General features: G+C 40.1%; 1 protein-coding gene and 1 pseudogene across 28 annotated transcripts in view; one reads left to right on the forward strand and one right to left on the reverse strand.

The window, feature by feature from the left end:
- Positions 1 to 655: 655 nt before the first annotated feature.
- Positions 656 to 14,461, forward strand: part of TEX9 (testis expressed 9) — a 145,549-nt gene continuing 131,743 nt past the window's right edge. For 9 of the 28 annotated variants that reach the window (XR_013520629.1, XR_013520631.1, XR_013520630.1 and 6 more), the window contains exons 1-4: positions 656 to 878; positions 2,365 to 2,464; positions 6,765 to 6,830; positions 12,070 to 12,124. Coding sequence is in view for 4 of the 28 variants with exons in the window: in XM_078333227.1 (XP_078189353.1) it covers positions 2,458 to 2,464; positions 6,765 to 6,830; positions 12,070 to 12,124 (128 nt within the window). In the remaining 24 variants the exon portion in view is untranslated. The remainder of the gene's footprint in view (positions 879 to 2,364; positions 2,465 to 6,764; positions 6,831 to 12,069; positions 12,125 to 14,461) is intronic. The other 19 variants (XR_013520647.1, XR_013520639.1, XR_013520641.1 and 16 more) reach the window with 7 other exon arrangements.
- On the reverse strand, positions 13,697 to 13,790 carry LOC118145442 (small nucleolar RNA U13; annotated as a pseudogene).

Here is a 14,461-nt window from a genome sequence, read left to right on the forward strand (position 1 = left end):
GTGCTCAGGGGGTGAAGGGATGCTTAGAAACCGCCTCTTTGAGGAGGAAGGCAGGACGTTCAATAAGAGCGGCTGGCGACCAAAGAACTAAACTTTAACGCAACAAAGGTGAGTCGGTCTCCCTGCGACCACAGGCATCCAATCCAGGAACACCTCGCTCCACCTGGAAGGCCCAGGTGCAGCTGGAGAGGGACTGAAAGGGTCAGACCACAGGATTGTTCTCAACTTTGGGCTTTTACACAGCAGTTTCAAAGACAAAGGGGCTTTTCAGCTAGGTTTGGCTCACCGTCCCCCTCCTCCCAGGCCCAAGCTTGGTCCCCAATGTCCCCAGCAATGCTTGGGACGTCCCTCACTTCGCTCCTTTTTTGGGGGGCAACTGCCCACCCCTAGGTTGCCTGCTGTCCCTCCAAGAGAGAGGTAGATGGCTGTGACATTCCAGGGAGAACAAAGGGAGGAGTGAGGGGGCAAAGACGCCCTTCTAAAGTTTCACCGCGGAAAGGTATCGCACTCCGCCGGCGAGGCGCCCTCAGGCTGCAGCCTTGGGTGAACCTCCTCTCTTCGCCCCGCCCCTCGGCACGGGGGAGGGGCGCTGTGCGGCCCGCACTCTCTGATTGGCGGCCGCGTCAGGGTTCCACGCTGCGATTGTGCCGTGGGCGGCCTTCCGCACCTGCGTGCGCAAAGTGGGGAACAGGCGTTGGGAGTTGCTGGAAGTCGGAGGAGGGGGAGTGGTCATTCGCAGTGAGTGCGGCGGCCGCTGGGCGCAAAGTAGAGAGCAGTCCCTAGTTTAAGCCTTTCCGTCGCCCTCCGGCACCGCCAGCACCAAGGACTTCAACCTTCCGCGGCCCCTCGGCGACGCGGTGCAGCTGCCACTCGACCAGGTGGGTTCGGGTATCGCGAGGCACCCAGGCATTGGGCACGCGCCCTCGTCGCCCTTTGCGGCCGTGGTGCCGCCAGACCGGGGGCCTGGGAGAGGGGTGGGGACTGGGACCCGCCGCTGCTGGAAGGGAGGGGGAGACAAGCCTGTCGCGGTGACCTTTCGCTCCCGCCGGCCTCTTCCCTGCCTCCGCGGCGTGCGCCCCAGAACCCCATCTGCCGCCCAGGGCCGGGGTGGTCCGGGCGTCGGTGCCGGCGACAGCCCCGGGGAGGGTCTTCATGTAGACTTGAGGGTGTGCGTGCTGGTCCCTGCCCTCTGCCGCAGCGGGGCTGGGACTCAATCGCTGGGTCCCTTCGGGTGCACAGGCTGGGGTGTAGACTTGGCGGAAGGCTTTGCTCCGGAAAGGCCTGCGTGCTGGTGCCTGCCCTACGGTGGCTCTGAACGACCCCCGGAAAGGCTGAGGCGTGGGTCTAGGTGTGAACGGTGCATTAGAGATGGCGTCGATGGGTGTGAGGGGCACAGAGAAGCTTAAGTGTTACTGCACTTTGGGGACAGTTTGCATTGGAGTGTGGTTTAAGGGGGACAGAGGCAACAGTTTCGGCGAAAGCTGAAGTTATGAAGAAAAGTGAGAGGGAGTTATCCCCAGGATTTTAGCTGAGAAAGATGCAGCCTTGTAGATAGAAGCAGCCACCCTTACCTCCTGGCCCAACCCTCGAAAACGCACTTGGCAGGGTTCAGAAAAGGGTGGCATTTAAATGAGGCCAATTGAGTTTGCTGGTTAAAGGGCCTAAGTATTACTGAGAAATCAACAATAATGTGACGGGAAAAGCAGCGCCATTTTTATTCAGCAAAGAAAGCTTGGAAGCATTTTGTTGCGAGAATTCATCATAAGATTTAAGGAAGTTGTTGATGCCAGGTGTGGGAGATAGAATTAGGTGGAGAATTCATCGTAAGATTTAAGAAAGTTGTTGATGCCAGGTGTGGGAGATAGAGTTAGGTGATTGCTCTAGCCCCAAGCTAAAGGTAGTTGACTTTGGAAATTTGGCTTACAATTGTAGTACTTAACCTAGAAGTTAGTGTTTGCACTTTACAAGGGATACTGGTTCACTGTACTTAGCTGGAATCTGCGCACGTTGTTTAGTCTTAGGGGATTTCATTTATAACACAGATTCTCTCTTATCCAGACTGCTTTTCCTAGCAGCAAGCTGGAAACCTGACATTATGGTACACGCTGCCTTGCGCTTTACTCTTTCAAATAAACTTATGTGGAACGAGTGTCAAATACAAAATAATCAAATAGAAAAAAATAAATAATTCTGCCTTCTGTTGAAATCTCTTATTGCGGTCATGCCCACCTATCTTTAACAGCAGTTATAATGTGTATCCTGCGAATAAAGTATTGGTAGTGAAATTAATCGTGTATTTGAAGAAAATGCTGTTCTCTGTTTATTAATAAATTGATCAGAATTTAGTGTTTTTCATCTTCTCAGCCCTGTGGAAGATCGTCGCTGTTTTCCAGCCTGACATGCAGTGTAGCATGTCACACTCCTGATTTAAACAGGTTGCTGCCAGTGTATCAGCAAATGCAGGGTAGGTGTCTGTAAAAAAAACATATTGCTGATGAGGAGCAAGGAAGATAGCCATATACATTTACATTTCTTTTAAGGAGACCGGCCTGTGTTCACATTCTCTTTCTCTTCCCCCTTTCTTTCATTTCTCTGAACCGGTGTCTGCCATAGGCTTACTCCTCCCTCCCATGCCGAAATATTTTCTTTCTTATGCTAATTTTGTACTGGCCTGAGCATAGAAAGTCAACACCAAGACAAAAGTATGCCTAATTGCAGGGTCGTTATTGCCGGTGGCCACAGAGGACTCGAGTCTGTCCAACCCGTGGCCCGAAAGGAGGGTGTCAAGACCTTTTATACCCATAAAACCACCTCAGGAGTGAGGGTGAGGGGTGGGGGTTGGGGTGAGGGGCTTCAGACGTTCTGAGGGCTAGTGGATTCTGTGAATCACCTCCTGGGCAGAGATGAGCGTGAGGGGCTCCGGACATTCCAGTGGATTCCTAGGTGAAGAGGAGGGTGAGGGGCACTGGACACTCCTGAGGGCCAGGGGACTTTTGACATTCTGATTGTTACTTAAGTGGCTCACAAAAGCCAAGATTAGCATTTATTTACACATTGTCTGGGTAGGGTGGAAATTACAGTCCTTAATTACTTATTACAAGTCGCAGGGGCCAATATGGCATGGGTTTTGACTGCTTGCCTCTCACATTTGAGAGAGCAGTTTCAGTAGAAAGCCGAGGTATGGTTGAGGTATGCAGTTTTATGGGGCTTTTACCATGTCACACTAATAATACCTTTTTCATAGTAATAAACTCATTTAAACATCTCAGCAACCAGAGAAAGTTCTTTTCAGTACTGAAATAATCAGGAGAATCAGGGGAAGGAGACAGGACTTAAAACTTTTTGACATGTCTTTCTTTGTTTAGCTGAAGGTCTTGAGTTTGTATCTTGGGACTACTATACATTTGTACAGCCACATATAGCCATAATTTGTGTAGTACAGTTATGTACTGCATAGTGCCAGTGAGGTCATCAGAGCTCATATATGATTTTGATCCCACGGATTACAAGGGAGCTGAGAAATTTCCATTGCCTAGTGAAGCTGTAGTATTCATAATTTCTTAGTTACTCATGTTTTTGTGGTGATGCTGGTGTAAACAAATTTACTGTGCAGCCAGTCCCTGTAGAAGTGTAGCATATGCAGTTATGTACAGTACATAATACTTGATAACGTTAAATACATTATTGGTTTGTGTATTTTCTACCCATTTTATCATTCTTTTAGTGTGTACTTCTGTTGATTAAAAAGAAAGTTAACTATAGAACAGCCTGAGGTGGGTCTTTCAGGAAATATTCCAGAGGAAGGCACTGTCATAATAGCAGGTGACAGTTACGTGCATGTTGTTGCCCCTGAAAACCTTTCAGTACAATGAGATTGGAGGTGGGAGACAGTGATGTGCATGATTTGGACCCAGTGTAGGCCCAAGCTAGTGGGTGTTTGTGTCTTAGTTTTTAAGAAAAAGTTTTAAAATTAAAAATAGAACAAAGCTTATAGAATTAGGATATAAGGAAAGAATATTTTGTACAGATGTACAATGTGTGTTTTAAGCTAAGTGCAATTATAGAAGAGTTTAAAAGTTTGTAAAATAAAAAAAGTTACAGTAAGCCAATGTTAACTGAAGAAAGAAGAACTTTTCAGTGTAGCCTAAGTGTAAAGTCTTTATAAAGTCAATAGTGGTGTACAGCAATGTCTGAGACCTTAACATTCATTCATCCCCCAACTTCCCCACAACAACTTTTAGTTGTACCACAACAACTATATAGGTATACCGTTTTCTATCTTTTATGCTGTATTTTTACAGTACCTTTTCTATGTTTAGATACACACATACTATAGTATTCATTACAGTAAGCTGCTGTATAGGTCTGAACCTAAGAATAATAGACTGTATCATCTAGGTGCATGTGTAGTAGGCTAGACTGTCTAGGTTTGTATAAGTCCAGTGTCATGTCCACGGTGAATTGCCTAATGATGCATTTTTAAGAATGTACTCCCATTATTAAGCAACACATGAGTATATTTGCACTTGTTTTCTATTTGAGCAAGTCTTGAGAATATTTGATTAATACCACATAAGCCTTAACTTTTCATACTGACAATTGTTTCTTTGAAGCACCTAAGAATTGACTTGCTTGTTGATAAAGTTCTTGAAATAACTAAAAACTCATATTGTAAAATTGGATGAATAAAATCATTTAGCTATTATTTTTAAATTGAGCATTTTAGAGAACATGGGACATTTTTATAATATAAACAGTCCAGGTTGAGAAAAAGCTTAGAAATTTGTTGTGATCAAATAGTGTGAGTCGGCAGGAAAAAGGCAAATCAGGAAATGAAAAGTGCAAAAATATAATGTAGAAGTATGTTGATTTGGTGTGTGCAAATTAACAGTGTTTTGAAAAATTAGAAAATTATAGAAATAGTTAATGTCAGATGAAGAAAAAAACTTTAGTGTAACAAAAACAGTTAACTTTTTACTAGAGTAAGTATAGAATTTATGGGATGATAGAAATTATTGGTACACATGGAATGTAAGAACATGCCTTGTGGGGCCAGGTAGGAGAAGGGAGGGAGTGTTTTGCAATAAGGCTGAGGCCAGGGAAGGAAAAGGAGCAAAAGATCTTGCCATTGACTCCTCCTGTGTTGTTTAATCATTACTGAGAATTCCAGAGTGACCTTGAGGTAGCCATAGTATTTGTTCAGGAGGCCTTAAATCTTAGTAGAAGATCTATTATCAAGTGAGGTGGCACCATGCTGTAAGATAGAAAGTATCTAGCATCTGAGGTTTGCCTTTGTAGGTCTTGCTTTCCAGATGATTTTATTTCTAGGGTAAAGTTTAGTAGGTGATTTTGATTAAAGGAAAATATGGAGAGAAGGTTTTGAGGAAGGAATTGGACTAAGGGAGAGCTGTGCCATGAAAAGGGCCAGATGTGTGATTTAGAAGACATTAGATAGCATTGAGCATATTTGTGTTCTTTGTTAGTTTCTGATGTGCTGATGTTCAGTTCATCTGTAACTTGAAAAGTAAGGTGGGCTGGGCAAGATGGCTCACGTCTGTAATCCCAGCACTTTGGGAGGCTGGGGGAGGTGACTATCCTGAGGTCAGGAGTTTAAGATAAGCCTTACCAAAATGGTGAAACCCTGTCTTTACTAGAAATACAAAAGTTAGCCAGGCATGGTGGTGCATGCCTGTAATCCCAGCTACTCAGGAGGCTGAGGCAGGAGAATCACCTGAACCCTGGAGAAGGTTGCAGTGAGCGAATTGCACTCCAGCCTGAGCAACAGGAGTAAAACTCTGTCTCATGATGAGGCAATCATATATTTTAAAACAGTTGTAATTGAAGTATAACATATATAGAGAAATGCATAGATCTTAAGTGTGCAGTTTAATCAATTTTGACAAACGTGTACATGTATGTAACTCACACTGTGTAACCCTTGTAAAGGTGAACATGGTACACCAGAGTAAACAAGGTGTAAGTATTAGATGATAAGTAAAAGAGATTGGGAGGCCTTTGGTTTAAGAAAAGCATAGGAAGCCATCGAATTTTTAGAAATACACTTTGTGTTTTAGAAGAGTTTTAAATTTACAGAAAGTTGTGAAAATAGTAGAGTTTTCAAATAACTTACATCCAGTTTTCATATTGTTAAACTGTTACATTAGTGTAGTCATTTGTCATATTTAGTGAAGTAATATTGATATATTATTGTTGACTAAATTCTATACATGATCGATTTCTTTAGTTTTTACTTAAAATCTGTATCAGTTAGCCGCCATAACAAAATTCCATAGACTGAGTGGATTAAACAAAAGCAATTTGTTTTCACAGATCTGGAGGTGGAAAGTCTGAGAATGGGTGCCAGGATGGTTGGGTTCAAGTGAGGAGTCTCTTCCTCACTTGCACACGGCACAGTCTTTTTTCCTAGGTGTGTTTTTGGCAGAAGAGAGAAAGAACAAGCTCTCTGTGTCTCTTTATAAGAGCAGTAATGCCATCAGACAAGGGTCCTGCCCTCATGACTTCATCTAATGCTGATTACCTCCCAAACGCCCTAGCTCCAGATACTATTACATTCGAGGTTAAAGCTTCAACATATGAGGATTCTGGGCAGGCCAGAAACATTCAGTTTATAACAAGGTTTTTTTGTGTGTGTTCCTGGATCTTATGCAGGTTACCATATTACATTTAGTCTTTGTGTCTCCTTAGCTTCCTTTAGACTGTGGCAGTTTCTCAGGCTTTCCTTTCTTTTTCTGTGACCTTGTCAGGTTTGAGGACTACTCGTCATGCATTTTGTAGAATGTGCTCAACCCGTCGTGGGAGGAAACTTTCAGGTAAGCGTGTGCAGGAGCTGGAGTGAGTGCTTTTGGGTGCTGGGAGGAGCAAAACTCTGTGCAGGCCCTGAGGCCCCAGAAGGTGTGTTACAATTGGTGCTCTTTTAGCTTCACAGCCCATGGACAGTTTAAGTGTTAACAGCTCAGTGGAAAGTAAGTGTGACAGCCTTTGACAGCAACCTGGAAGAGAAATGGCTGTTGGAATATGAGAAGGGGTGGATATGAATGATACTCTTTTTGACTGTGTTAAGTTTCAGATGCTGGCTAGACTTTGAAGTAGAAATGTGAAGAACATTGAAGACGTGAATCTGAAGTTCAGGGAATAGGGCAGGACTCAAGATTCTATTTGGAGGTTGAACATTTTATCTTTAAAGAATTCCATTGTATTTTTCAGCGTATGAATCTCATTTGATGGAATAAAGAGCCCATGATACTTTGAGTAGAATTATGAGAAAAATTTTAATTAAAAAATTTTTTCCTGAAAGCATTGTGAATAAAAATAAGAGTAAAATATAGGTAATTTTCAGTCAGCCTCAGTGACCTGTCTGTATCTGACCTGAGTCCCAGCTGATATAGCCAGTTGACAGTAGAAAATTTAGAATTTGATTTGCATGTTTTAAAGCTATTGAGAAGAAGAATTAGACATTTTAATTTCTCCCCCCACCCCATAAGAAGCCATGTGGGTATATTTTTTACCCTTACCCTTTTTTTCTTAGTGGGAAACCAGTCAGAAGTGGGAGGCCTCTGAACAAACTGTATACTGTGTAGCCACCAGCTTCTGCTTTCTTGAGGCAGAACGCTGGCCCTCAGTGCCTCTTTGTGCTTCTCTTGGTTCAGACCACTGAGGACTGCCCCTGTCCTGTCTGACTCCTCCTGTTGTGGTGAGCAATATAGAAAGGCTGGGGGATTGATATTATTTGGCTCCATATTTTAGAAAGATATTTGGTAGTTACATAAAGTACAGCTAGTTTGACCAGTACCACTTATAACTTTAAATTGTTGCACAGAAATTGATCCTTTATTATTTAGAAAATATAATTTAAAGTTAATAATACTGAGATAATTCATGATTCATTCTTTTGGCCTTCCCTGTCCCCTGTCCTGTAGTTCTTTATTTATTTTCAGAGCTTTTGTACTGGCTCATCTTCCCTTTCTTGGGGAGTTGATTTTAAAATTAGATCTGCAGAAGCTTATCCTTTTAGAGGATGATGAAAACCACTTGTACTTGAACTTAAGGAAATTTTTTTTTTAAGTTCCCTGTGTGCCCTTTTCAGATCACATCCCAGAGAGGAGAGACTTCTGCAATATTGTGTTAACCATTTTCTTTCTTTCTTCAAGTGTTATCCACAAGTGTATATATGTATGTGGTAATAAGCATGAAATTTGCCATCTTAATCATCTTTAAGTGGGTAGTTCAGTAGTGATGAGTATATTCACAACATTGAATACTAGGTCTCCACATTTTCATCTTACAGAACTGAAACTGTATATTGATTAATCAACTCTTTGTTTCCCCCAGGCCCAGCAGCTGGCCTTTTGTTTCTATGGATTTGACTATTCTAGATACTTCATATAAGTGGAAACTTGCAGCGTTTGTCTTTCTGTCAGTGGCATATCTGAGTTAGCACGTCTTCAAGGTTCATCCATGTTGTCACCTATGTTATATGACTCATAAAAGCCAGAATTTCTTTTCTTTTGAAAAGCTGAATAATGTTCCATTTATAAAGTTCTTAATCTTCATGTGACTGAATTTATAACATTCATATTTGCAGTGTTTTTATACCTAGTTTAGGAAATTCTTCTGTATCCTGAGATTATAAAGATAGCCTCCTATATTTTTAAGAAATACTTTTTCTTTGTTTTAAAACAAGATTAAATTTACCAGAGGGTTACCAGTACAATTCAGATAACATTTGCTTTTCCCTCAACCATTTGCTAATAAGTTGCTGACTTGATGACCCATCGCTTCCAAATATTTTAGTGGCATTTCCTAAGGACATTCTTCTGTGTAGTATCAAAATGACCATCAAAATTAGAAAATTAATACATTTCTATCATCACATCTTCAACTCTATTCAAGCTTTACTGGTTATCTGATCAAATTCTGTTTAACAACAGGATCTAGTTGGAATTACAGGTTGCATTTGGTTCTAATCTCTCCTTAGTCTCCTTACATCTAGACCATTCCCTTTATTGAATTGAGATGTATTCCTTTCTCTTCTATTTTCTGGGAGGGATTGTATAAAACCAGTGTTAATTCTTTCTAAAAAATTTGATAGAATTTTTTAGTAAAGACATCTGGGCCAAGTTTTTTGTTTGTTTGTTTGTTTGTTTTGGTGGGGAGGTGGGGGAAGGAGTTTTGCTCTTTCCCAGGCTGAAGTGCAATGGCACGACCTTGGCTCATTGCAGCCTCCACCTCCTGGATTCAAGGATTCTCCTACCTCAGATTCCTGAATAGCTGGGATTACAGGCACCCACTACCATGCCCAGCTAATATTTTGTATTTTGAGTAGAGAAGGGTTTCACCTTGTTTGCCAGAGTAATCTTGAATTCCTGCCCTCAGGTGATCCACCCGCCTCAGCCTCCCAAAGTGCTGGAATTACAGGTGTAAGCCACCGCACCTCACTGGCCTAGAGATGTTTATGGGATTTTAAATTACAAAGCCAGTTTTCTTAACAATTACAGGGCTATTTAAATTCATATTGGATGAGTTGTTGTAGTTCGTGTTTTTTCTGGAATTAGTGCATTTCATCTGTAAAGTTTGTGTCTACACATTTCACTCATGCTCTGCATGAGTCTCTGACCATGCAAATAGCTATGCTTTGGCTATATTGTGCTGACACCTCATTCTGTTTCAGTTTTTTTCCATGACTTATTCAAAATAATGTGATACAGTGCAAATCAGATTTGTTATGGTCTCTGACCTCAGGTTGCTTAGAGTCTCTGTAGGGGTTGCAGAAAAGTAGTTAGAAAATCAGTAATCAGTGTGGTCAATGTTGTGATGAGGAGGCAACAGGTCCTCATGAGAACACGGGGAAGAGGTATCTCTTTTATTCTCTGCATCCCTGGTACCTAGTACATTAGCTTGCACATAGTAGGTTCTCATTAAGTCTTTGTCGAATGAATGAATAAACTCAGAACTGGGTGATCACAAGGTCACTTTTGGAGAGGACTTGTGTCTGAGCCAAGTTAGTGATATCTATGGGCAGTAGATGAATGGAGGGAATTCTCTCATGTGGATGCAAATAATATGCAGCCTTGTAGAAGACAACTTAGCAATCTAAATAGTTGTCTAAAGCTGTCTATTTGCAAGTGGGGAGTGGTTTCCAAAAGTGATTGCAGACTGAAGGCTAAGAAGAAATAACTCTGACCAAAGTATGTATTGGGCAAGGTTAGCTAAGAACCAGAATTGATTTTTATGAATTAGCATTTCTGGTTCTGGCTGTTGTGTTTACCATTCCTAGGTTTAGTTTCTAACGTGTCTTAAAAATAATGCTCTCCAAATAAATAAGGAGTATTTTTCTGTGAAGCATGGTACAGTTTTCTCTGGCTCTTACCTTTATTCATACTATCTTTGCTTTAAAACAATACTTTTTTTATGCCCTAAATATATTTGTAATAAATCATGAGTTTACCACTAATAATGGTGGGTCATATCATTGTGTTCTTATATGCCAGGTACTGCCATGAGTTATTTTATTTAATGTGGACAGTGGCCTGTCTGTAAAATAACCAAACCTAGGGCTCCCATTTTACAGAAGTGGCAACTAAGGTTTGGGGAAGATAAATTGTGTGTTCCCAAGGTCACTTAGGTAAGCCTGGGACTCACATTTGAATCTAAGTCTGTCTGACTTCATTTAACCACTGAGCTCTGTGTGCTTTTTCCAGTGTTTCATATGTCTTTGTATTAAACAAAAAAATGCCCAGGATTTAGTTTTACTTTTGTATATATCCTTGGAAAGTTTATCAGTTAAGTAGGGAAAGAGTTTGTAGTGAAGTAACATATTAAGACCCTCCTAAAAGCAAATTACAGAGACCCACTTTAAACTAGCCAGCATGGCTGGATGCAGATGCTTCAACAATAATTACTGTGCTCTTCCTCTCTGTGTCTCCTCTTATCTCACCTTTCTTTTTCCCCCTCTTTCTTTATCCCACTGCCCCATTCCCTCTTTCATTCTGCTTTTCTTAGAGTGTTAGCCTATTCTCTCTTGTCACAGAAGGAGCCCCAGTTGAAACCAGCTCCACCTGTGATCCTAGGAAGAGAAAGCATCTTCTCTGGGAGCTCTGGCAGAAATGCCCTTGGGAATAATCTTGGTCATGAGGACTGGGGGCTGTGAGAGGACTTTGTGAGCCATATGGAATGTAGCTGTGGGGGTGACAACATGTCCATACTTCATCTTGATAAGACATGTTATTTGATGGTTGAAAGCTCTAATTATTTAAAGATAATGCACAATATATTTTAATAGCGTTATCAAGATATAGTTCACATACCATAGGACTCACCCATTTAAAGTGTACAGTTCAATGGTTTTAATATAGTCACAGTTGAACAGTTATCACCACTGTCTAATCTGTAACATTTCCATCACAAAAAGAAATCTTGTACCCATTCACAGTCAGTCCCTATTTTTCTCAAATTTCTCGGCCTTAAGCAACCACTCAACTACTTTTTGTCTCTGTAGATTTGCCTATTCTAGACACTTTATATAAGTGCAATCAGATGACTTGTGATCTTTTGTGTCTGACTTCTTTCATTAGCATGTTTTCAAGGTTTATCTATCTTTGTATATCATCATGCATTTTTTATTAATTTCCAAATATTATTCAATTATATGGATATACCACATTTTATTTGTCTGTCTGTTGTTGATGGACATTTGGGTTGTTTTCATGTTTTTTGCAAGTATGAATAATGCTGCCGTGAACATTTGCGTAGAAGCTTTTGTGTAGATCTGTTTTTACTTCTTCTGTGTGTATACCTAGGAGTGGAATTACTGATTCATATGATAACTATACCTCACATTTTGAGGACCTGTCTTCCAAAGTGACTGTATTATTTTACATTCTCCCCAGCAATGTGTGAGGGTTCCAGTTTTTTTACATTCTTGTCAACCGTTACTGTCTGTTTGATTATAGGCATCTTGGTGGGTGTGAAGTGGTATAATGCATATTTTATAAAAGGCTGTTTTGTTTGTGAAATAATGGCCTGTTTACTTGTCATCTTAACCTTGTATAGGAGCTTTCCCAGTTGGTATTGAACCTGCTCGTCCTCAGTCCAGCCAGCCAGCCAGGTAGGCAGACCATGCTGATCAAATAATTAGAAGTATATGTTTACTTTACTTTTTTTTTTTATAAATTTTATTATTTACAAATCTAGACAGGGATTAGTCTTATTTTTATATTAAGAAACAGGTTATAAATGCCAGAGGTTACTTGGTTGAAGATGGAACAGGGATTCATATTTAGGGTATATTAGGTGATAGAGAGCTGCTTGCTTCAGATCTGCAGTGTCAGCCTAATTTGACACACATTCCCACTCGTGTTCACTGTGTTATATGTAGTTCCCAGCAAACTAGTTGTATATCTGCTGCTTTTTTCTTAGAAATGTTAGGGAAAGAGTAATGTCTTACGAATAATCTTTTTTATTCATGAATGATTATTCATGAACTTGAATATTTTAATTTTTATTAGTATAAATTACTTTCAGCCCACCAAAAACTGAGCTGCTTTTTTATGATTCACAATGGTTGCTTCTAACTACTTTATTATGGCAACGTTCGTTATCAGCCCTGTAGCGCTATTTACCATTCACCTTGGCATCAGTATAAAACTTGATACTCTGGCAGTCTATATTCAGAGATGCACAGACAGACGGTCTTCTATCAGTGGCTTTCTCCCTAGCCCTAGAGCAGTGTGTGTATCCAGACTCCATATTGAGTATTGCCTCCTCAGCACAATGTGAGAGAATCTATGTTGATCACACCTAATGCAAAAATATACGTTGATCAATTGCCACCCATTTGCCACATATCACTCTATAACTTGAAAGTCAAGAACTTGTGATTTAGAATTGCTGTTCGGATCATGCTTAATATTTTCATGGCATCAAGCAATAGCATGAAGAGATTACACATATTAGCAGTATGCTCTAAATGTGGAAGTAATATAGTGAGCTCCATAAGATAAAACAGGAGCTTGCAGGTATTTAACAATACATATTATTTTAAGCTGATAATATGCCAGGTACAGGTGCTGGAGGATACAATGAACCAACTGGATAAACATCTCTGTCCTTATAAAATGTACATCCCAGTGATTAGTGATTTACTATGAGACCATTTATAATGTGTAACAACCAGGTAAAATATTTGTAGATTTTTTGGTAGCAGTGTCTGAAAGCTTTGAAATTCTAAAAAAGAAAATAAAGTAATTTAAAATGTTTAAATTGGTGCATTTAGATAGTATATTATATGTCTATTTGCTAAGTTTCCCAAAGGTTAGATATTAGAGATCCCAATTTAATCATTAAAAGTAAATACTTTTTATATTGACCTTATCCTTATCAAAAAGTGTACTATTATAGTGACAGGCCATGCAGTCTCAAAATCAGCAACATTCATGTAAATTGATAAGTTGATATTATATCAAATAGAAATCTCATGATAATGAGGCAGGCCAGTCGTTGAATTTTTCAGGTTTTTAGAAGCATAATTTGAAGACTTGTAATATTAATAGGACAGTTGAAATTGAAATTTATTTTTAAACATCAGACAGGTAATGTAATGATGTAAAAAGGTTTAAGGAAGGAGATTTGGAATCTTGTAAAATTAATAGGACAGTTGAAATTGACCTTTATTTTTAAACGTCAGACTGGTAATGTGCTGATATTGTCAAAAGGTTCACACTCAGGTTTGAGTGTGGAAACCCAATCGTCATACTTAGGAATTAAAAAAGAACTAAAAAAGACGTAAAAAAATGCACGTGGGTACTTTTTAACCAGTAGTAACAGGCACCCGGAAATGAATGCTTTCAAGTCAAATAAGAAAAGATCACAGTTCTTATTTCGGCTAGTTCTTCTGATAGGCATAGCAGGAATGAATGAATGAATAAATGAATGAATGAATTTTATTAGCATATATAATAAATAAGTAAAGAACTTTACAAAATTATTTTAGATAGTGATAAGTATTATAACATCAGTAAAATGGGGTCTGTGATAAGTGAATTAAATATTAACTTGAACACTTAATACATGTCTAAACTTATTGTGGCCAAAGGGCTCCTGATTCCCCTCACCACCAGCTTCTCACCAGGGGATACTTCTGTAGATTGTGAGGTCTGGGAAGCTTTTCAAGATGTTATTTGAGTTGAGATATGAATGGTGAAGTATCTGTGTGCATTCCAGGTATGGAGGTGGGAAAGCATTGGCTTTGGGGTGGAAATGAGTTTACTGTGTTTGAGACAGTCAGTATGAAATGTTGGAATGTAGCCAGAGAAGAAATAGTGGTAGATGAGGCTAGAGAGGTGGAAAGGGCCTTGATATTTTAGGGCAGAATAAGGAGTTAGGATGTCACTTTAATGATGGCAGCAAGTGTAGAGTGTTCTAGGCCTGGGGATTGATGGTCTCA

Source organism: Callithrix jacchus, chromosome 8 (assembly GCF_049354715.1).
Source record: "Callithrix jacchus isolate 240 chromosome 8, calJac240_pri, whole genome shotgun sequence".
NCBI classification, from domain to species: domain Eukaryota; kingdom Metazoa; phylum Chordata; class Mammalia; order Primates; family Cebidae; genus Callithrix; species Callithrix jacchus.